At 42.5% G+C, this 23,981-nt stretch overlaps 1 protein-coding gene across 1 annotated transcript in view; it reads left to right on the top strand.

Moving 5' to 3' along the window:
• GPHN (gephyrin) overlaps positions 1–23,981 on the top strand; it is a 562,913-nt gene that overhangs the window by 529,652 nt on the left and 9,280 nt on the right. The window contains 4 exon segments of the mRNA XM_030559799.1: positions 15,517–15,576; positions 15,579–15,605; positions 18,010–18,083; positions 19,563–19,627. Of these exon segments, the coding sequence (XP_030415659.1) occupies positions 15,517–15,576; positions 15,579–15,605; positions 18,010–18,083; positions 19,563–19,627 (226 nt within the window).

Here is a 23,981-nt window from a genome sequence, read left to right as displayed (position 1 = left end):
TGTTCTCCTCATAAAATTACCTGAACAGATCAATCCTATCAGAATCTCTCACTATGTTGTGCATATCTCAAAACTCTAGCAGCATGGTCTTCCCCTTTAAGGGTCAGGGTTCCCAGGGGGCGGCCAATCCTGTTCTATAGAGCCCAACAGCCAGTTGCTGTATTAGACTATGAGGAGGCTTCTGTGCCGTTGTCTGTTGTTTTGAAGAACTTGGCACTGATTAAATTATCAGCCCCATTTTTGTCTTGCAGCCATCTCTGAATGTATGGCATCTATCCCATCTTGCATGAGGGCTCTGGAAGAACATCAACTTTGGCACCATGTCTAGTCTTAGACCCACCTGTGTACTGTCATCTTTCTTAGTGCCAGCAACCTCTTTGGTGTTATTACTTCGCGTAGTATCAATCATCAGTAACATTCCCTTCCACCCACAGCTGAAAATGTTCCAGCTCAGAAATGAAAACATTTGAGTGCATCCATATTGTCTGTGAGGAAAAGGACAAAAAAGAACTTAACAGTTTTATTGGTCTCGAGACTCATAGGTGAAAACCCTGCTAACTTTTTGAAAGAACTAAGAGACCTGCTGGTAAGTATTGTGCTGGAATCCTCAAGGAACACTGATCTCAGCTTCAGTCCAAAGACCAGGAATAACTTAGTATTTAATCTCCTGGTTCACAAAGAAATCATGAGATTATGTCAGGCTGTCTCTGGATTCTTGCACTGGACTTGACCTGCAGCCTAGGACGGGCCTTTGGAGATACCACAAACACCTGACCTCCCTGGTCAGACCACTGTCCATACTCAGGCAAAGGTCAGAGCCTTGCCTCCATCCTGCCAGGGAAAATCAAAGCTGGTTTGCCCTCAATAATTCTTGAACCCTTTACACTTTCAACTTGCCCTGGGAGAGCAAGCTACAAAGCTAAGACTCACAAGTTGGTATATCACTACCTGACAATCACTACTGTCAAAGCCTTTGCCCTGAGTTTCCCATGTCACCAAGAAGATCATGACAATTCATAGGTAAACTCCAGTGGATGGAAGTACACAAGCAGAAGACTAAAATCCTGATGACATGCAACCCAATCTGAATCCAGGCATCAACAGCAAAATGACTTCCTACAGGATGATGCCACCACAGTAAAGGAACCTTTACCATCACCACCTCCTTTGTCTCCCACTTTGTTGGCTCTCTGTCATTCTGTGTCAGTCTAATGGGTACCCGCCAAAACAGTTCATTAATATACTGGAATAAAATTAATTACTATTGAAGTGTAGAAAAATGTTTTAAAGGAATTAGGAAGATCTCACAGAAACATGCATGTCATTCTGAGAGCTCTGACATCTTGAGCCCATGGATGGAGGCATGAAGGAAAATTTCCCTCTAGGAAATAGTATTCTTATTAGCAGTAACATCAGTTAGGACAGTAGTAGAAGTTAATGAAGGCTGAGCCTTTTAGCTGATATCTGACAAAGGATGGAATTTATACACAACCCCTTTTTTTCTAAGTAGCCTAGGTTAGTATCATTATTCCAGCTTTACCCTGAAAGTGACCTAGACAAAAAGCACCATTTTGAACACATGCATGAAGAAAATAAAGAAGGCGAGAGGAACGGAATGCTGTCAGAACATTATAGAGCACACTGGAGAATTCTGAAACTCAATTAATCTGCTGAAATTATTTTTAAGGCCTCCATATGCTTCTATATCCATCATCAAAATGGATAAGGTTGTCTGAGGAAAACATATGAGCCGAAACAAATCCCTTTATATTCAAAAGTACACTTTGCAAGGGGAGTAGCTCTTTCTTTGGCCAAACTAGATATGGTATCTGGTCATTATGCTACATCTGGAAGGTTACTAATATGCAAAAACATTCTTCTGACCCATGACAGCATAGTCCTAAAATGAGTGACATATCTTGTCTTTATGCCCAGCTGCATCCATGATTTTGCAATCTGCCACTTCTACAGAATGAACATGAGAATACAAATAAGGATTAATCACCATAGGCCAAGTCCTTTTTCAGCCCTTCCTCAGAAAAAAGTTTCATTGACCTCAGTGAGAGTTTTGTCTGAGTAAAAAAATAAGTTCTTCAGAACTTGGCCCCATGAAAATAATAACCTTTTCCTTACTGATGTTTTTCTCCAGCACATACTTCCATCCTTACCTTTATGGAAAGATGTTCCTTAATTTCTCTCAGACAAAACTGGGAGTTTGCTGTGATTATAAAATGGGAAGGAAGTCTTGAGGTGACCTGGGGAATTTCTAACAGAACTTAACAGCTTTTTACAAGCCATCTCCCAAACTGGGAATTTCCTTAGCATGGTGAAGTCCCCAGGAGATGTAGACTGGCATAGCCAATTCTTAATTTCCCCAACCCCCTGCAATCCTGAGTACAGGAGGTAAGGAGGGGTGCAAAAGGGGTGTGGCTGGTATACTACACTCTGGCTATCCCCAAATTGGGGCTCATAGCCAGCTGGTGAAATTTAGAATAGCCCTCCAGGTACTCTGATCTATGCTGAAGTTGATATAGAACCAGCTCCGGCATCACTGCAACTAGCTTCCTCACAACCCCCAGGCTGTACCCAGCCCTACAGCTCTACTTCCTATGATCTTATGAAAAAAACATTTAATTTTTTCAACCTGTAACTGTCTTGTTTTCAAGTACAGTAGCTGGAGGTCAAGAAAGATGACTCGATTCTGCCTTCGTATACCCAGTCATACATCTACAGTACCTATTTTGCATGCAATTCTCCTTCTGTCTTTTTTTCTCTCATGAATTTGTAAAGCACCCATGACAATAAATTCAAAGTGGTAAATGTACAAATTTGACTGGTATGGTTTTCCAAAATAGTCCCCTCAGTGTTTGAAACATGGATTTATAAAACCATGGCTGATGCATAAAGGAGTAAGAATGTCATAAGTGGTTTCATTAGTCATCCAACCAAAATAGCAGCATGGTAATCTGCCAACATGTTAACAAAAAGAATAGGAAATAACCAACAGATACTGAGAGCTTCATTTGAGTGAATGAGACTAGTGCAAAAGGGAACTCTGTGGAGATGGTCCAGGAAATCTGTAACAAGCTCTGGAAGTTGTAGAATGACAGCACCTTGATAATTAAATCCCTGCTAAATGCTCCAGTTCAGTTTTGCAAACTTCACTGATCCTGTTGCAGAATGGTAGGTGATGCTGCATGCTGTCTGTGTTGTTACTTGTTTTCCAGATTAATTAGCATAACTGAATGATCTAACTGCATGAGTTTCAAACTGCTGATATAATGGGTTGTGTCACAGAAGGGGTTATCTGCTTTAAAAAATGTTACAGTAAAATCTCATTAGAAATCAACAACAGGATCGGCAAAAATGAGTGGTCTAGCCGACTTTGGTCTCTATCTGAAGGTCAAATAAAATTGTACTGTAAATGTGGGGATACTTTAACATGGTGCTTTTAGATCCTGAATTGTTTATTGAAGGATTATTTGGTGCAGTTTTATTCATCAAGATAAAATAAAACCTTTTGCAGGTGTGGTGTACGTTTTGCTGATGTTTGATCACTTTCCAGTCAGGCTGCTGGTTCAAGCTATTGAGTTCCTTTGTACTTTTCTGGGTCAGCTTAAAGACAGCTCAGTAGTCATAACTGTTGATATATGCTTTCTGCAGACTGACCTGGAGGGCTGGAAGATTTCCATGATTGCAGAAAGGATTCCCCTTCTGGAAAAATGCCATCCTCCAAGCCTTTTCCAATTTGATTAAATCAAGTTGCACTTCTACTGCAGCGTCATGTATCAGCTTGTTAGATTTGTACTGCATGTTGCTGCTGCCAATTCACAAAGCCTATTGTCAATCTCCCTACCAGAATGTATGCTCTCTACAGAAGAGAAAGAGGAGGGGCAATAAAATGCACAGCAAAACTGGTGATGTGCTTGTTAAATTGGCGCAGTTAGCAGAGAATATTAAAACAGACTTAAAAGCACACTGACTCTTTAGCAAAGTGCAGTGTCTGCAGTTTCCGAAATAGTACACAAAGCACATCCCTGCTTCTTAGTGCAGAAGCATCTGCTGAAAGTGGCGATTTCTAATTATCCAGGGGAAATTTGTATCTCTGCTTAATTAGCTACATACACAGCTTCATAAATTTCATATTTTCCTTACAGAGAAAATACTCTCATCAGCTCTATCTCCAGTACATACAAAGTTGTAAGTAGCAATAAGAGTAAGGGCAATACAAAGAGTATGATTTGTGAATCAGTATGACCAATGTACTGTCCTTTTGGGTCAGTAAAGCTGGATTTTTTTCTGTTATGTAATCAAGAATATCACCTTCAATGTGCAGATCACCAACTGAAGATGAGTAGTTTTGTCACCTGGAGATGAGACTTTTCCATGGAAAACTCCTTTAGTTGTAGGCTACTTATCTGCTCCTCTTCACCATAATATCTTAGTACCTGTCAATTTCTCGGTGAAGGAAATGTCCAGGAATGGCATTTTCTGCCAAACATGAAATGATTTGCCATGCCAGATCAGATCAGATCAGATCAATAGTCCATTAAATCCAGTATCCAGTAAATCCAGCAGTGGCCAATAGTTGGTGTTTTCAGAGTAAGTCTAAAACCTCCAATCTGTACCTGCCCAATTAAGCAGTGCTGTCAGCCGGGTTTTTATCCTTCACTTCTCATTGGCTGTGTTATGCCCTGAAGAATGATGTTGATGCTGTTCTTAATATGTCCACTTACAAAGGTTATTTTGCCTTTTATTTTAGAATTCAATACTTTCCAAATACTTTTTCTTTCCCCATCTATCCAGAATGAAGCTGTTCATAGTTTGTACAGCAGATGAAGCAAGAGACAAAATTAACAGCTGTTGTCTGGCTGTGATTTAAATATTTTTAAAATGCCATTCAAATGTTAAGCTTTGCCTTCATAATGACAACTCAGCCAGAAACTCCTTCAGTTTATAATAATATAAATAATAAATTAATATAATAATAAATTAATATAATATGTTATGTAGTATTTTTCATCCTCAAGAATTGTAAAGTATTTTGCAAAACATAGCTAAAGGAACGTGGAATGGTTGTCATTATAAAGAGTTTATAAGGTCTGAGTTGTGGATGCCCTATATTACTCAGTTGGTGAAGCCAAGGGTGAGTTATGCAGTCATCCCAAAAGAATTGGAATAAAACCCTTACACAAATCAAACAGTTAAGGACTTTTTATATGACTCATGTTTACAGAAAAACTTTCGAATTTTTAGAGAAGTTTAATTGACCCCTGAATTATTCTAGTTTTAAAATGGCATAAGTCCATTGAAGTTAGTGGTACTATAGGTACGTCTATACTACCCGCCGGATCGGCGGGTAGTGTTCAATGTATCGGGGATCGATTTATCATGTCTCATCTGGATGGGATAAATCGATCCGCTAATCGACGCCCATACTCCACCTCAGCAGGAGGAGTAAGTGGCGTCGACTGGGGAGCTGCGCCAGTCAACTTGCCACCGTGAGGACAGACAGGTAAGTCGAACTAAGATATTTGGACTTCAGCTACTTATTTGCGCAGCTGAAGTTGAGTATCTTAGTTCGAACCGCCCTGCTAGTGTAGCCCAGGCCATGCCTCATAAAACTGAAGTAAGAGTGGTGAATTGAACTGTTAATGGGGGTTATTTTTCATCTTCCTTATCATTGTTACTTTATGTATTTATTTGATTTATACATAAAAATAACTGAAAGAGCTCCTATTCCATTGCTCTAAGTGACTTTGACAACACTAAATATGCATTTACACATTTTTACAACTCCCTCCAACAATAACTAATAAATACCAAATTGCTATTAACCCACACTCCTTGCTATGCTTACAATTCCTTACTCTCTTCCCAAAAGCGAGTCAGATAGATGGGGCTTTGCAGCATTCCCTTCAGAATAGATTTGGGCTGTTTTAGACTGAGGGTGGAGATGGGTTCCAAATTTATGAGCCTCTGATGAGAATACCCTGCTAGAAACTCTCTTTCTTTTACAAAAAGAGGGTTCTAACTCAAGCCTCTGTTGACCACAGCTGCAATGATATAGCATAGGAAGAGACAAAGATATAAAAAAGAAACCTTCACAATATCCTGGTCATATATAAATAAAAAAAGCTGTCTTTGCTGTTGCTACTACCTGATCACCTAGTAGCAGCTGGTAATCTAGCCCAATCCTTAGATCATGGACAGGAACAACAAAAACAGAACATAAACCCTCAAACTATGGGGCAGATACTAGCCTTACTATATCTTCTGGTCACCTCCACCAGCCAACCAACAACAACCCAGTCTTACACAGACCTTGTTTCAGCCAGGTAGACCTCTCCCATTCCTCTATCAGCCAGACATTGGGTAAGGCAATTCACTTCTCTGATTGGGTCTGATGTGACTGGTTTTCAGAGCTGGGTATCATCAGCATACAGAAGGTCCAGCAATCCATGTCTTCTCATTAACTCTTCCAACAGTCAAATAGCCACATTAAACAAAATAGGTGACAAAATAAAATTCTGCAGAACCCTAATTTAGAATACCTTCAAGCAGAAGGAGGATCTGTCCACTACCAGCCTTTGAGAAATGAAGCAAGATAAGAATAAAGCCACCCAAAATAGTTCCACATACTCTCACTTGGGTCTGCAGGTGAGTCGACACCACATCATACTCAGTGGTACTGAAGGCAGCTGTTAAATCTGAAAATATCAGCATGGACACATGACAGTTATCTGTTGCTAGGAGGATATTCATCCAAGAATGCTACCCCCACAGCCGCCATGCTGTATCTGTATCTCAGTCTGTACCCAAGCAGCCAAGGGTCAAGAAGAACTGGGACAACTAGATATTGGGAGTTATCTTAATCAAAATTGAAAGATTAGATACAGAGTGATAATTGGCCACACCACCAAAATCAAGTGATTGTTTTATGAACAGCAGCTGCATGTGTGCTTTTTCAAGGGAAGCTGGCACTCAACTCATCCTCCAGGATTAACTGATATTTTCCATCAACAGTTCTTCCTCACTGGCCTCAAGAAACCAGGAAAGACCTAAGTCTCAAGCACAGATTGTTGAATAAAGTGATCCCTAGTACCTTAGACTCTAGAGGGTGGACACTGGCCAAAACTCCCATCAGCGAAGCCTTTTCATTTGTCTTCTCAAGAACACACACTTTCACACAGAGGGAGACAGTTTTGCTTGAATCTGAGCAATTTTAAATGCAAATTAAAAATAAATTTCTTCACAAGTGGAATTTAAATTAGCCACCAAGTGTAGGCTGCCCAGTAGTAAAAACAACCTGCTAATCAATATTTTGCAGGTGCTGTCATGGAGTCACATGCCTCGCACACAGCCACCCCTGGGTGGTGCATATCACAGGCCAGGGGAGATTGAGCCTCCCCAAACAGCCAGGCATGTCTCTCTGCCCATGCTCTGGTCCCAGGCCCTCTCCTGCCTGCTCCCAGTTCCTGCTCTTCCCCTGTGGCCCAGGCTACAGCTGAAGCAGGCTGGCCTGCTGCCAGGACTCAGAGCAGCTGGGGGCCGGTGCTTGCGCCACCCGGCTCTTTAAGGCTGGGGCTGCTCAGGTGGCCTGGGGCTGGGTGAGGGTGCCGGTGGCCATGGTGGTGAGTGCTTTGGGCTTCAGTGGCGGAAAGGGGACAGAAAAGGTGGGGAGAGACAAGGTCTTGGGCAGAAGGGGAGGGGCCAGCCTCCCTCAATGGGCGGTTCGTGCTCCACCCATGCAGCTACTTTTAAAAAAAATCTTTGTTACAGTCGATTTACTATGGCCTACATGGCACCATCAGCACTCTAACTGTCTTTCCTCCTGCTTCACTTTGTTTATTTATAAACCAAGGTGATCTGTAAGGCCAAAGCCTGGGGAGAGGGTGAACGAGGGCCACCTGATTGATGGTCGAGGATGCTGCCACCACCACTGATAGAGAATAGTCTATCAGAGGAACTTTTTTCTCCCATACCTTCTGGAAATATTCAGGTTTGAGTAGTTTCCGAAGGCAGACTCTTGGAACAGGATCCTCATTCAGATGGGGAGGTATCCCTCATATTGAATCAAGGTAGTGGTTGGTCCATGAGATGAATTTCCAAACCCCCTATATCCAAGTCCAACCCAAAAACTGGCAGTTACTTTGTTGTTAGTAGCATACTGAATAAGAAGTCTTGTGGCAGAGGAGCCAAGCACACGTTCACAGAAATTAGTCAATCTTCTATTGGTTCAGGATTGTTCGATACACCGTATGTGTGTGTCAGGGTGGGGGCACTACTTTATGTTAAAGGAACTCATGTAAATGCTGTAGATGTAAACTGATCATAAATTAGCTAACTTCAATATTTTGGAAGTTCTGTATGGTTCTTCTGCTCTGCTGTGTGCAGTCTGTATACTAGAAGCTTCACCCCTTCATGCTCCCAATTCACATAGTAGCATCAGAACTAATGTTAGTCATTATCCTCAGATAGCTGATCAACATTTCAAAAATTAAAATTTCAAGGTATGTGTAAGAAAAAGATTGCTGGTGTATTAGAGACAGAATTAGGAATTGACTTTGTTTTCATTTTTCAATATCTGTCTTAGTTGCATCACATCAGACTCCTCAAATATGGAGAGTCTTTATACCAACATGCTTTCCCACCACCACACTGTTTCCCATGAAAAGTACAGAGAGGCTTAAAATAATGTATGGCAGAATGTGTAAAAGTGTATATCTCATAGAGAATGCAGATATGTGAATGGCTTTATCAGAGTCCTCTAGTGGAGATGAGAAGCAAGTTTCAGACAAAATAAAGTTGAAGGGTTTTCTATGCCTATCTATGTCATGTTTTGGTTCCATTGTTGTACAAATTGAATAAATTGGACTGGTGATGAACAGGATTACAATATGTAATATTTTAATCAATGGGTTTGCTTTGTGCACCACAGAGGTTCTTCTTACTACAGTGAGTCTCCGGAAAATAATACTGAGATTAAAGAAATGTCATGTTTAAGAAATACTAAAGATCATAAACACAGTAAGTGAATCACTAATTATGAAGCCTGTCATCTGATTTCTTTAGTCTGTCTGCTGAGACTGCCAGCAAGATGGCCAATTAGTGCCTAATGTAGTGGGTATCATGATGTGGCTATCTATCCATGAGGCATAAAAGTAATTTAGTTAATTTTCTATAGGCTGGACTAGCCATCAGATACTGGTGACTTTTGATTATTACTAACCTAAATTGAATAAAAATGAGAGACCGTAGCCTATTACCCTCCATTGGAGCCATCCAGTCTCCCAGAGAGAATATTCCCACCAGCATGGAGACAAATAAGAGGGGACATGCTAAAAGTATATAATGAATGGTAGAGAGAAGGTAGACCAGGAACATCTGTTCTCCCTGTCTTGTACCACAAGAGCAAGAAGACTTTCAGTGAAATTAAAAGGTGGCAAATCCACAACTGATCAGAGGAAATACTTTTTCAATAACACATAACTAGACTGTGGAACTCATTGCCATAAGAATTTAGCAAGATTCAAACATGATTGTATATTCATACAGATCTCAAGGGTATCCAGACTCGTAATTTTTCTTCAAGTTATTGTCCCTATGAGTGCTCCGTGCCAGGATGTGCATGTGCCTGTGCATGCCTGATCTGAGATTTTGTCAGCCATGTCCACAGATCCAGCCTGTGCCCAACACATCCTCATACTCTGCTGCAAGGATATACAGGGAGCGGCAGACCTGCACCACCACTCCAGTTCCTTCTCCATCACCTGTGTCTTGAGATGGAGAGTCACAGTGTCAGCTTACTAGCTGACCCAACTTGTTACTCTTCTGTCTTATTTGTATCACCCCTGGGAAGACTACACTTCTTATGTCTCCACACCTAGCTCAGGTCTGCCTACACGCACAACAAGCACAACGTGTCCAAGTAGGTGTCAGTACCTGTGAGGTTCCTTGACTGCCTCAGCAAGTGGAAGGATCCCCTGAAGGTTTGTGTGGAAATTCCATTAGCACGTTCTTCCCCCAAAAAGATCATCACCACCACTGCCTCCTTGATTAAATTAAAATGCAGAGCCCCCCAGACCGGTGGCCAGGACCCAGGCAGTGTGAGTGCCACTGCAAATCAGCTCACATGCCACCTTCGGCACGCATGCCATAGGTTGTCTACCCCTGTGCGAGACAACCAGGGCTGCAATGTCTTTTATTAATAACAAGGAGGCACAAGATCCCAGGCTTTTATATGCAAAGTCCATAAAATTATGGAATTGTTGCATATCCTACTGCATAGAGATAGAGATTTATCTACCAGGGCTACAGAATGCCATAGCAGACTGCCTGAACAGCCATTTCCATCTCTTCATAACATCATTCAATGTGAAGTGCCAGCACGTCTGCTCAAGGAGGCGACATGGTCGCAACTTTCTTGGAGATGCCCTTATGTGTCCGATTGTATGCTTACCCCACCCCCCATGCCATTGCTCCTCAAATTCCTGAACAAACTGAAACAAGAAAGATAGACGTGCATTCTTATAGCACCATCATGGCCAAGATTTGTTTGATTCCCAGATCTACGTCACCTATCCCTGAAGCTACCTGTTTGTCTTCCTCTGACAGTGAACCTTCTGACTCAAGGGTTAAGCACCATGACCCACCTCAAACTCTCATCAGTGCACCTCAAAGCCTGGCTCCCTGATGCCTCTCTGGCATAGAACAGGCTTGCTCTGCAGAGGTTCAGATAGTTCTGCTGAACAGTAGAAAACCAGCCACAAGGACAACTTACCTTCAGAAATGGAAGTGTTTTCAAGTGTGGTATGCCCAACGATCCATACCTTCTCTCAAGTCTTTCCTCGCACACATTCAAGATTTCCTGCAAAATTTAAAAACCATGGGTTTATTTCTGAGCTCAGTTAAGGTTCACCTGGCTGCCACTACAGCATTTCACCTCTCTCCGTTAAGGGGTTTTCAGTCTTCGCTCAGACAACCACTGTGAGATTCATTAAGGGTCTATTTAACCTTTTCCTCCCATCAAAAAACCTCCTCCACAATGTGACCTCAAAGAGAAAACTGCCATTTGAACCTATGGGGAGTTGTTCTCTCCTTCATTTTTCTTTTAAATCCTCACAGCCATCACCATGGCCAGAAGAGTTGGGTAGGATACTTTTGGTTGACCCACTATACAGAGTGTTTTATTACAACAAGGTGACATTACATCCCTACCCTCGCTTTCTACCAAAAGTTTCATCATAATTTCACATTAATTAGGACATTTATCTACCAGTGTTTTGACCCAAACCTCACTCCACTAGAGAGAGAAGCCAGTCTCTACACACTGGATGTAAGAAGAACTCTCGCCTTTTACTTGATAGGACTACGCCTTTCAGAGCTTTTCCCAGACTCTTTATTTCCATCATGGAAAGAGCGAAAGGACACCCAGTGTCCACCCTAAGACTGTGAAAATGGGTTTCGAGAGGCATCTTAACCTGTCACAACGCCTCAGATACGCATCCTTCATTTAATTTAGGGTGATTGCCTATTCCACCAGGGCTCGGTCTACCTCTGTGGCCTTATTGAAGGCCATATCCATCTTGGACATTTTCAAAGTCCACCACCTAGTCTTCAGTGCACTCATTTTCCGAGCACTATGCAAACATGCATGCTTCTAGAGCTGATATGGCCTTTGGTGAGGCTACTCCACAGTCTGTACTGAATCTGTCTTTTCAGCATCTGTCTTCATAATTGAGGTACTGCTTGGGAATCTCCTGATGTGGCACACTGATAGGAACAATAACTCAAAGAAAAAGAGGTTACTTAACTTGTTCAGAAACTGGAGTTCTTTGAGATATTTATCCAACAAATGCTCCACTACCTGTCTTCCTTCCCCTCTACTTTTGAGTCATTTTCTATGGACTTCATGGTTGAAAAGGAACTGGAGCAGCAGCAGGTCCACCTATCCCTATATATCCTCTTACAAGGGCACGACGCTATATAGGGCTCAGGAACAGACTGATGGACACTGCTGACAAAATCTCCAACCAGGAGTGCATGGATGCACGCACATCTTGAAGAGGACCACTCATAGGGACAAAACATGTCAAAGAACTCCAGTTACTGTACAAGGAAAGTAACCTCTCCTTCATGATGATAAATATTTGGGAAAGGATGATATTAAATCTCATGTTTCATGTCTTAAGACAATCTCTGACTATTAGAAATCAGAATGAGATGCAATGTGGGGGCATATTTTCTCACATCTGCCTACTGCAAGGTTTTGTTACTTTCCTCTGAAGCTTCTGGTAGTGGTCACTGTTAGAGACAGAATACTAACCTAGATGGACCATGTGTATAATGAAGTATGGCAATTTCTTAGTTCCACCATGACGACCCGCTATTCTTCACAGCCTCCTGGAAATGAGTATTTGCAGATGGGATCTTGTTCTATTATCAGTTTTATCAATGTCTAGGGCATTTTTAGCAGATCTTCGCATGTGAACACATTACCAGAGGAAATCAGAATGAGCTCAGGGATGACCACTTTTAAGCTTAATTAAAAACCTGTATTTTTTGCGGAAGTCTTCTTACAATGATAATATAGGGGTGCGGGCAAAGAAAGGAGAAAAAGATTCAGATGTTTAACTCAGAAAGATGGCAAGAAGAGGGTCTGTTATGGCCTAAAATTGATGTTAATAGGAATTCTGAATTCAGAGCCTAGATTCTACACAGATAAAGGCTTCATAACTATGACAGACAAATTTCATTAGCTGGTTTGCAAATAACTCAGGCTGAATAATCTTGGTGTGATTTCATAATTAATATTTCAATTAATAAATCAAAACAAAGCACAACATCCACTAGAGAGCAGTATAGACATTCTGACCAAGATTTTCAAAAACAGGAACCTTAATTTAAACTCCCAATTCCACATTAAAGTACTTAAATATGTGATCTGACTTTCAAAAGTTCTGACAACTGAGCAACTTCCATTAATCTCAGTAAGTGCTGCTGGAAGCTCATCACTTTGGAAATTCAGGCCTCTTATTTAGGCACTTAAATATGGATTTAGGAGACAAACTTTAGGCTCCTATTTTTTGAAATTGTGGCCACCATATGAAATTGAAATAGTAAGAGTGGTTTATAGTGAGATCAAAATCCTCTACTCCCAATTTTTAAATCACACAGATGCTATTTAACTAAAAGAAAGAGATTTTGTCTTTTTGTGTTTTTTTTCTTGTCCCAGCTGATTTCTCTTTCCTTACATTCTAATCCCTCTCTCCCTGTTACAGACCTTTATCCTTCTAGCTGACACATTGGAAAAAGAGCATGTATCATATTATTCTTTTTCTACCCCATTCTACCCCAGCACTTAGTTCCACTCCATGAATCTGTCTGCAGGAGTGCAGTGAGTCAGGGGGCAAAAGTTCTTACTTAGAGCTGGGCAGGAATTTTTCGGCAAATCAAAAACTATTCATGAAACCAAGTTAAATTATACAGAAAAACATTTAGTTTTTGAGATTTTCAGACAAAATCTGGGGTTTCTTGGTTCAAAATGACTTTTCATTTAGAACTTAGACTAATAGATTGAAAAAACGTTTTTTAAACATTGAAAATCAAAATGAAACATTTTGAAATTATCAAAACAAAGTGTTTCAACTGACCCAAGTTTGTTGTTTTGGGTTTTTTATTTTTAATGCATTAATATTTTCTAGATTTTGACTTTTTGTCTCTTCAATTTGAGAAACATTTCAAATCTTTAAAATATTTGCAAGTTAGGAAAATAATTTTCCACCCAACCCTACACTCACTGCATTTTCCTAAAGAGAAAATACCACATCGCTGAACAACACCTGCATTATGCCACACCAGTTATGGAAGTTTGTGGAAAAGTGCTGGCAGGTCACTCACTCTCTACACATTTGCTATATAAATGATGTCTGTGGACTCTGTCTGGCGTACACTATAGTAGATGGTGTTACTTTTGTATATCTAATGTTGTAGAAAAAATTAATTATACTATAGTGTATTATTTAAGAAAGATTCCCAAATGTGCTGAGGACAATGTGCTGAGGACAAAGCAAAGAGATCACTCTCAACTTTTTTAATCTTTATGAATAGATTTATTGCTCATGACAATGGGAGACTAATAGCGTGGACTAGAGCCTGGCAAAGTGTATTCATGCACTATGCAAACTTCCCACAAACAATGTTCCAGTGCACCTAAATACTAACCTGAAGGTCATTTTGCTTTTCTAGTGCCAAGACCCCCTTATGCTGTTCTGCCAGTACACGTCAGTCCTAACCTGTAGTGCCCCCTGTTGCTCTAGTCCTGCACATTTATATACCTCTACCAATGATCCTCATAGACCTCTTGGCTAGAACTGTATCAGATTCCATGGTGTTTGATTAGATCACTTGCTCGTGAGTAAACCTGGCTTATCTACTTAAGAAGGCTGTGCAGTCCTATGAAGGAAAACAGAGAATGGTGTAACACTACTCCAAAAAAAACCAAACGTCATTTTGGGATGTATTAGCAGAAATATTGTAAGTAAGACACAAGAAGTAATTCTTCCGCTCTACTCTGCGCTGGTTAGGTCTCAATTGTAGTACTGTTTCCACTTCTGAGTGCCACATTTCAGGAAAGATGTGGACAAATTGTAGAAAGTCCAGAGAAGAGCTACAAAAATGATTAAAGGTCTAGAAAACATGACCTATGAGGGAAGATTGAGAAAATTGGGTTTGTTTAGTCTGGAGAAGAGAAGACTGAGAGGGGCATGGTAATAGTTTTCAAATACATAAAAGGTCGTCATAAGAAGGCCGGAGAAAAATTGTTCTCCTTAACCTCACGATAGGACAAGCAGCAATTGTCTTAAATTACAGCAATGGCGATTTAGGTTGCACATTAGGAAAACTTCCTATCAGGGTGGTTAAGCACTGGAATAAATTGCCTAGGAAGATTGTAGAATCTCCATCATTGGAGATTTTAAGAGCAGGTTAGACAAACACCTGTCAGAGATGGTCGAGATAATACTTAGTCCTGCTATGAGTGCAGGGATGGGACTACATCAGTGGTCTCAACCAGGGGTCCATGTACCCCTGGGGGTATGCAGAGGTCTCAGGGAATACATCAACTCATCTAGATATTTGCCTAGTTTTACAACAGGCTACATAAAAAGCAGTAGCAAAGTCAGTATAAACTAAAATTTCATACAGACAAAATGAGAAAGTAAGCAATTTTTCAGTAATAGTGTGCTGTGACACTTTGTATTTTATGTCTGAGTTTGTACTTTTTAGTGAAGTGAACTTGTGGTATGCAGAGACAAATCAGGCTCCTTAAAGGGGTACAGTAGTCTGGAAGGGTTAGACCCCGGGACTAGATGACTGTTTGAGCTCCCTTCAGTCCTACGATTCCTATGATTACCTCATATTTTGTGTGTGCAAAGATCTATTTATTGTTTACTTTATGCAGTGCCTAAAAATATTTTCTCTGGGCCATTAATCTCTTGCTTTGATTTCTTGCAGCCCAGATATTTACTGAATGCACTGAATGAGGGTATCAGCCGTGGCAGACGTATCATCACAATCAGGAGGGCGTGTCCATGGGTGAAAAGGTATAAGGCTGAAGCATGGGTACTACATTCAATAAGTATACCAGGCATGAGGTCAGGCGTTCCTGATGGCAACTGCTAATGTATCCATGATTATTACCAGAACATTCCAGGTCCCTGGACCCAGCGCTGGTGGATTAATTAAAAAAATAATTTTAATACTGTCCTTTTTTATGCTTTTGTTTCAATACTATAGTGGGTGTGTGATATTGCTGGGAAGATTCTAAGTGTTGTTGGAATCAGCCCTTTCCAAAATCTTCTTGTATCTAGTTTTCGTTAAGGAGTGATCATATAAATGTAGTGTTTGTGAAAGGTGCTGGATTGACAGCATCTGAAGACTGAAGACTTCTTTTTATCCACAGAGTAGCTAAAATGTGGGTAGTAGCAGTGCAAGCTACTCTGCAAGTGAATGTGTAAACTGACTCCTTCTTACTGAAAGATTTGTTCTCTGAGTGTATCAGAGCTATTACTGCTGACCTTAAAATAGTTTTTGTTGTGTTTTATTCCTCTTACCTCTGCAGAGACAGCACACAGAAAAGACAGTGAGCTGGATGATTTGCCTTCTTGTGAATCATCAACAGAATTGTTTGCTAAATTGCAGTTGGTAGTACCTCTATAAAATCAGTGAAGACAGATGTCACAAAGGGCATAAATGGGCCTGCAGAACCTTTAAAACTTGTGGTGACATACGAGAAGGACAAAACTTAAAATGACTTTTTTATCCCACGTTATGTTTGCAGGAATGGCAGTTAAAATAAACATTTACTTAGGTGTAACAGAGCAGATTTTATATGGAGTCACTGAGAGATGATAAACAGTAAGCTCAATGGTTCCATTTTTAGAGTCAGTTTTCTGAGCAGGTCCTCTCTTCAAAGGTCTAGTATCTTGCATTAAGGGAGAACTAGAAACATTTTGTTGGACCAATAAAAATTACCTTCAGGCTCTGTAAAGTCCTCAGTCACTGGCCCTGGAACTGTGATCAGAAGGAAAGTGTTGATTGATCATGAATTTTTAGAACAGTGGTGTCATGCAGACACATGGCCACTAGGAACTGAATTGAGACCACTACCTCTTTCCACAAAGGCATCTGAACAGCCTTTGGATGCCTATAATTTTTGGTCACTCTTCATCTAGACTGAATTTGAGGCAGCAGCCTAAAGTGAAAGGCTCCATATCTCATTACCAGTTCCTTGAGGTATCCATCCTTTTTCTATTGGACTCTTGGTAGTGTACATTAAATATCTGAAGACATTTTAAGGAGCATTTATATGGCAAAATAAAGACAAGGACTTAATGGAGTCAACAATCAAGAATTTGTGTCATGACAGAAAAAAGGTCACAGCTTTGGACAAAATAGATTTAAGACAAAACATCAGAAATCTGCCTAGAGACCTCAGGTTCATTGCTTCTAATGTCTCTCTTACTGACAATTCTTGCAGGTGATAACCTGATTTAAGATGCATGGAGTCTAGTAGAAATAAACTTATACAGGCTTGTTATTTTCAGTTATGATACACATCTGTTAGCACAGCTATTATCAAGAGAGAGACAGCATAAGGATTCCGGACTTCTTGAACTAATGGATTGATTGTGTTGATCCAAATAATTTAACTTGAACTAACGCACAGAAAATGTAGGCTCACTAATTTCTCTCTTACAGAAACTTTAAATAACCTGTAGCTGTGAATATATGCTGTCCCCAAGAAATTACAGCGAAACTAATAGTGACCAAGGTGAGTGAGGTAATATCTTTATATTGGACCAACTTCGGTTGGTGGAGACAAGCTTTAAGCTTGAAAGTTTGTCTCTCTCACCAGCAGAAGTTGGTCCAATAGAACATACTACCTCACCCACTTTTTTCTCTCTGATCTCCTGGGACCAGTGTGCTACAATAACACTGCAAAGAACTACAGTGACCTCTTGAGAGACTTTGAGGTCTATGGTGCATCCTAGTTCTGAAAGGTATTGGCTGACACTAAATTCCACTAGTAGCTAATTTACAGTCTCGAAAGAAAAGTAGTTTTATTGGATTTGAGTCTTGGCCCTGACTTATAAAGAAAAATGTTTTTGTCTTTGGAATGTATGCACCAGATTTCACAAGCTGGCATTAAAATTTCCTGTAGTGAATACCCTTTGGACACTTTGAAGATGCCAGTACTGCCAGTTGACTGTGCAAGGATCCTTATATCCACACTGAGTCAATTGCATGTTCAGAGTCTAAGAGTTATAGCTCCCTCTTCCTCACTCATCTTTCTGCAAGTTACTCCTTTCTAGTATTGGAAATTCCCTACTAGTTTATAACATTTTAAACAGAGCCGTCATGTACACAACATCTTTGCTGCTGTAAACCACTGTAAACAACTTTGATGTTACTTTAATTTTTTTTTCTTTTTTTTAATGTAAACAGGACTATCTTAAACAGGTGCTGGACATTGACCTTCATGCACAGATTCACTTTGGCAGAGTTTTTATGAAACCAGGGTAAGAAATATTTTTAATTTTATGGCCCTGATTGAGTTTACCTTGTGCCAAATCTGCTACATGTGGTTTTTGTTCTGTTTTGGTAGAGATGCTATTTTAAAACCTAATATAAACCACTGGATAGTTGGATATGGGAAAGAAGTAATATCAACCCTAACTAAATCAGTCCTTACCATTGCTAGTGAATTTAACCAGAATTGAAAGCTTACTGCTGATTAGCAACAGATATTTCTATGTTGGAACTCACAGGAAAAAAATCAACGCATTCAAAAATGTGCAGAGCCCTAAATATGTTGCCAGAGCTCAGACACCAGCTTTGCTACGAAGCAGCTGGGAAATTGACGGACATTCTGGCTGTTGATATGCTCATTAAGCATTTCACTTCACTTCAGAATTCACATCACCCATATTGGTACAACAAGGAGCTTTTAAATAAGAGAAGGGTGGAGTAGGATCTAGGTTGTAATGCTCCTTCTTATCTAAACGTTGCATATAGGAATTCTGAAGTGATGCAGGATGTTTTGTGTACTACTTCTGCCTCACCACTACTTCACTGTACTGCTAGTACTGTGCTCTGTGGAAACCCTGAAAAATGTGGGTCTTCTGGGAGCAGAGAATTCTTTTCTCCAAATCCAAGACTATGGAGTCTTTTCTCAGCTCCTTGTCTCAATAACTATTGAGGGTGGTTTGTTTACACACTAGGTTGTTCAGGATTCTAAATTCTGATTGTGGCTAAAGCTGGTGCAGGGCTGGTTGGTTGGTTGGCTAGTTCTTAATAATAAAGAACAGGTATGAAAAACAGAAAATACCTGTTGTAGCAGCAGAACTTTTTCTAAATAGAATGAAGGCATTTGGCAAGTCCTTTACCCTTGGAACATTAAGCAGGTCCCAGGTGGATGACACCTGGAAACTCTGTGTTTTAATAGTATGGGAGTGAGATTGTGTTTGAGTTAGTATGCTAGGGGCTGGATCATTTGAGAGTGGCTGCCCAGAGGCTCAAGGAATTGAGACAAGAGTCAGCAGGAAGAGAGAGAGATCCAGAGTGGGCAGTGGGAGTTGTATGGTTAAGAGTAATCAGTCCTTTATTGCGATTCTATGGGCAACTACAATATGAATAAGTATTAATAATACTAGAACAATTTAGGAGAAAAGGATATTAGCACAAGGTCAGGAAACTGGGAGGAGATTTGGTTACTAGGGAGAAGGATCAGCATTTGAGGAGCAGGTTAAGGTGATTGTTGGGATAGAGGGAGGGATGAGGGCAAGGAGATGAATTTGGTCAGCTTAAATTCTTCAACACAATGTAATGAGGATGATTATGCTCACAGTGCTCTAAGGGTTAAAAAGGCAGTGACAATAAAGGAGAGAAGGAAAATTTCAGATTATGAAAGGAATGGAAGGTAATCTGTACATTATAATAGCACAGCCACGTTAGATACGAGTTCAGTGTATTTATTAAACAACTTTCTTTCCCCCTAGCCTGCCAACAACATTTGCAACTTTGGATATAGATGGTGTACGAAAAATAATCTTTGCACTGCCAGGTAAGATATTTTTGTGATGATTTTTGTTGCTCTCCACAGGTACAGAGATCCATAAAATAAAACCAGGATGCCTCATGAAGGTCAGAGGCCTGGCACTTGCTCTCCTAAGCACAAAACACTTGAGATTTTCCCACCAATTTTTATTCAGGAAAGGGTTTATTTGAGGGTATGCTAGAGAGTTCTTACCTCTGTCTAATCATGTGATGGAGCACAGGACCTACAGTGGTTCTGTCCAGAGACTTCCTTTGTCTTTTTAAAGAATATAGTGCAGTTGTCCTTTCCTCCTATTTCCCCACCCTCCCAATGAATATTCTCTGCAGGAATGTCTGTGTTAGTCAAATCACAGAATCTGACATACCAGTAATATAGACAAAAACTAGACAGTCCCAGAATGTGTCACAAAAGTGTAGTCTTATTTGTCATTCTCAAGCTGTGACAAGGTGCATGAGGTAATGTCTTTTATTGGACACACTTTGTCTCTCTAATATTTCCTCCTGAGGGCATTCTGCACCAGAAAAATAAAAATCCTGTGCTCAATACTTTAAAATACTGCAAATTTTATTTGTCAAATAAATTTGGAGGCTCCAGCATGGCATTGGGGAGCACAGGCCACCAGCTGCACAGAGGTGAGAGATCACTATGCAGCTCCCTCAACGGTGAGGCCGCACCCAGCCCTGACACAATGCAAGGACCTGGCCTGCCCCAGAAGCACCCCAGGACCCTGCCCCTCTGTGCCAGGTGCAGGTGGACAGGCTCAGAAAGGATCCAAGTGTGAAGAGGCTTAGTGTGGGTGATCCACATGTGAGTTGAGAAGGTTCTGTGTGGGTCAGTCTGGGTGTGGGTGGCTCAGTGGGGGATCTGGGTGCGGGGGAGATCTGGATGCACAGGTGCTTGTTGGGGGGGTTTCTGCGTGCAACGGTAATGAGATTCTGCAGGGGGTTCAGGTGAAGGTGGTTGGTGCTTAGCGGGGGGGGCGGGTCTAGGTCTGGGGATAGAACTTGGCTGGGGTGTGTGGGTGTGGGGGGAGTGGGGCAGGGATCCAGGTACAGCTGGTTGGGGCTCGGTAGCTTGGGGATTCAGGTGCAAGTAGCTTGTTGGGGTAGTCCAGGTGCAGGGGGAGTGAGGCTTATCAGAGGGTCTGGATGCACAGGGATTGGGTGGATAGGGGAGCAGCTCCCTGTACAGGGATCAGTCCCCCTGCAGCTGAGGAGTGATGGATGCAGGAAGCGGGGGGGAGGGAGGAATGTGCAGAGCTTCCTACAGCCAGGAGAGAAATCTGGGTGTGGGTCTGACATGGCCCTGGATGCCATGCAAGGGAAGAGGAAGTCCCATCCTCCCCAGTCCAGGGATTGGCAACTGAGTCTGGCTCAGAGTAGGAGCCACCAGCCAAGTCTTCCCCAGTCCCACCCCTTGCCTCACAGTGATTTACCTCTCTGCCAGCTGCCCTGGGCACCCAAAACACACTGCTGGGGAGGGTCACATGACTGCTCCTGTGGCTTCCCTTTGCTTCCCCATCAGAAAGTCATTTTTCTGCAGGGAAGCAAAGAAATCTGTGGGGGACATAAATTCTGCACATGTGCAGTGGCTCAGAATTCCTCCAGGAGTAAATATCCTGGGACCAACACAGCTACAACAACTTTGCATGCTCAAGCTGTGTGAATCAAAAGAGGGCATTATTGACTCACTTCGCTGTATCTCTTTGAAAACCAATATGCACAGAATGAGGGCAAGTATACACTAGAAGTGCTACATCAGTGCAGCTGCATGTGCTGACATAGTGTCAGGGTGGACAGTCCTCAGGTCGATATATCTTGCATGGCTGGGGGATATCTTTTTCATACCTCTGAGAGATGTAAGTCACATCGACTTAAGCAGTAGTATAGACCTACCCTCAGTGTTGCATTAGCAGTGTGGACAGGAAGCTGCATATTCTGAAGCTAGGAAGAACTTGCTTTACTCTGTTTACCTTGCATGTGTTTGTGACCACAAAAGAACTGCACTTCTTCATGAGATAGTAATTTTTTTTTTTAGATATGTGCTTAGGGTTTCTTTCTCTCCTGTATTGATTGTTTTCAGGAGAGAGATGAGAAGAGCATTTACCTGATTGTATAATGTATATTATTAGAGTTGTCACCAAGGACAGCCCAGGTGTTGGCAAGAAGTGTTGTTTGTAAAAAGTAGGTGGCACTCTTCTCTCTGTCAATACTAAATCTCAGTAGCTGGTGCTAGTCCCTCTGAATTAGTACTAAAACAATTTGCTGGCATGATGTTCGGGGGCATTATACTGCCAAAAACCAATTTCCCAATGAATACCTAAAGAATCTGAGCATGTGCAGTCATTAAAGATCCCATGACACTTTTTACAAGAGTACAGGTATTATTCTAATGTCTAGTCTAAACTATAATCTGATAAATTACATTCTTCTTCGAGTGATTGCTCAGGTGTATTCCACAGTAGGTGTGCGTGTTCACCACGTGCACCAGTGCCGGAAGTTTTTCTCTTAGCAGTACCCGTAGTGGGGGAGCACCGCTACGACCCCTAGAGTGGTGTCTCTATATCCCGCTATAAGGGGAGCTGCACACTCCCCCCACCCTCAGTTCCTTCTTGCCGCCAGTGAAGGTAGTCGGAACTTTGTGCTCCAGCTCTACTGTAGCGCTTCTAGCCTTAGTAGTACCTCTCTTCTTCATAGATTGCTTTTCTAGTTAGTTGCCTGGCTCGGGCAGCCGTGCCCCAGTTAGTTGCCTAGTTAGTTAGTTAGTTAGTTAGTTAGTTAGTTAGTTAGTTAGTTAGTTAGTTAGTTAGTTAGTTAGTTTTCTAGTTGCTTTTCTAGTTAGTTGCCTGGCTCGGGGCAGCCGTGCCCCAGGCTTCAAGTCATGCGACTCCTGTTGCAGTTCTATGTCCAGGAGCAACCCACACTCTCAGTGTCTTCACTGTCTGGGCAAGACTCACATAAGTGAGCATTGTAAATCTGCAGATCGTTCAAGCCTCGAACGAAGCGTGAAAGAGATATCCAACTCCAGGCCCTGCTAATGGAGTCGGCATTGGCACCGGCACGCCAACCCGACTCAGTGCTGGGCACTGCATCATTGGTGCAGAGGAAGGCTCCATCCACCAGTCAGCACCGCTCCCCCACCAAGAACCAAGGGAAGGCTCAGTGGCGCCAAGAGAAGGACAGGAGTGAGGCCGGACTCGAGTTGGGCAGCCCACGATCCCCCTCAGGAACCAGACCTTCGACTCACGCTGAGCGGAGTAGTCCGGTTCTGTCCACATGTGCCTCTCCTGCAGTGAGAATGCCGTCGACGCTGGAGGCGGCACAGGCAGCACATGACATCCTCGCCCTTCCGGTACCGGGTGCGCCGCCTGAGACGAGCCTCTGATCCCGAGGGAAGCCACCACTGGGAGCTCATCAACCCTCCCCGATCCGGCATAGCCCCCGCTCCGAGAACAAGATACCTACCTGTTCCAAGGGGCCCATCCCGGAGCCCACACCAGACTTCCACTCCGTTGGCCGATTCTCCTGAGAGGGAGTCTCAAGGGTCCTCCACTACCCACAGAGGTCGCAGGTACGGAGACAAGAGGTGTCGACGCTCCTCTTCCCACCAAAGTTATAGGAGCAGGTCTTGACGCCATTGGCACCGACGCTCAGATTTGAGTGTTCGCTCCGACAGACGTCATGCTCGGAACGCCCCTTGACTGACATCGGCACCCAGGCATCATAGCCATGGTCGCTGGAGGGAATCTAGAATCAGCATCTCTGACAGGTACACATCATCGTCATCAAAGTCTAAATCTCGAGGTCGGCACTGACATGGCCGTGGACGCTCCTGACACTCGTACAGCACCGTGCGTTCCTCAGTGACTTCGGCACCCAATCGCCCATCCCCAGGCCGCGCCGCCCCCCACGATCAAGTGGCTCCACTCGGTCCCCAAGCAGGTCAGTGGCAAGGGGTGCCTTGGCAAGGGCAGTGGTGTCAGTGAGCACTGTGGCCCCAATTACCTGCACCGGCGAGACTCTGTTCAGTGGCAGGGGCATCACAGGTGCACTCTACGTCCCCACCCCAGCACCGGGAAAAGTCAACCGGTACCGAACCAGCGGCACCGCACCTGGGCTTGGACTTGGGGTTTGAATCACCAGTACCACACAACGCCCTGGGGGCAGAACCGGTCCCCTCTCCGGCACCGGAGGAATCCATAGCGGCGCCACCACCCGCCCTACAGGAAGATTTTAAGGCTCACCAAGAGCTCCTTAAGCGGGTGGCCTTGAATCTCCAGCTTCAGGTTGAGGAGATGGAGGAGCGGTCGGACACCTGTTCAATATGTTGTCCTCCTCGGCAGCGGGCCGTGTGGCCCTAC

The sequence above is a fragment of the Gopherus evgoodei genome, chromosome 4, assembly GCF_007399415.2.
Source record: "Gopherus evgoodei ecotype Sinaloan lineage chromosome 4, rGopEvg1_v1.p, whole genome shotgun sequence".
Classification (NCBI taxonomy): domain Eukaryota; kingdom Metazoa; phylum Chordata; order Testudines; family Testudinidae; genus Gopherus; species Gopherus evgoodei.
Note: the sequence above shows the minus strand (reverse complement) of the source record. Positions and strands in the feature narration are given on the sequence as shown.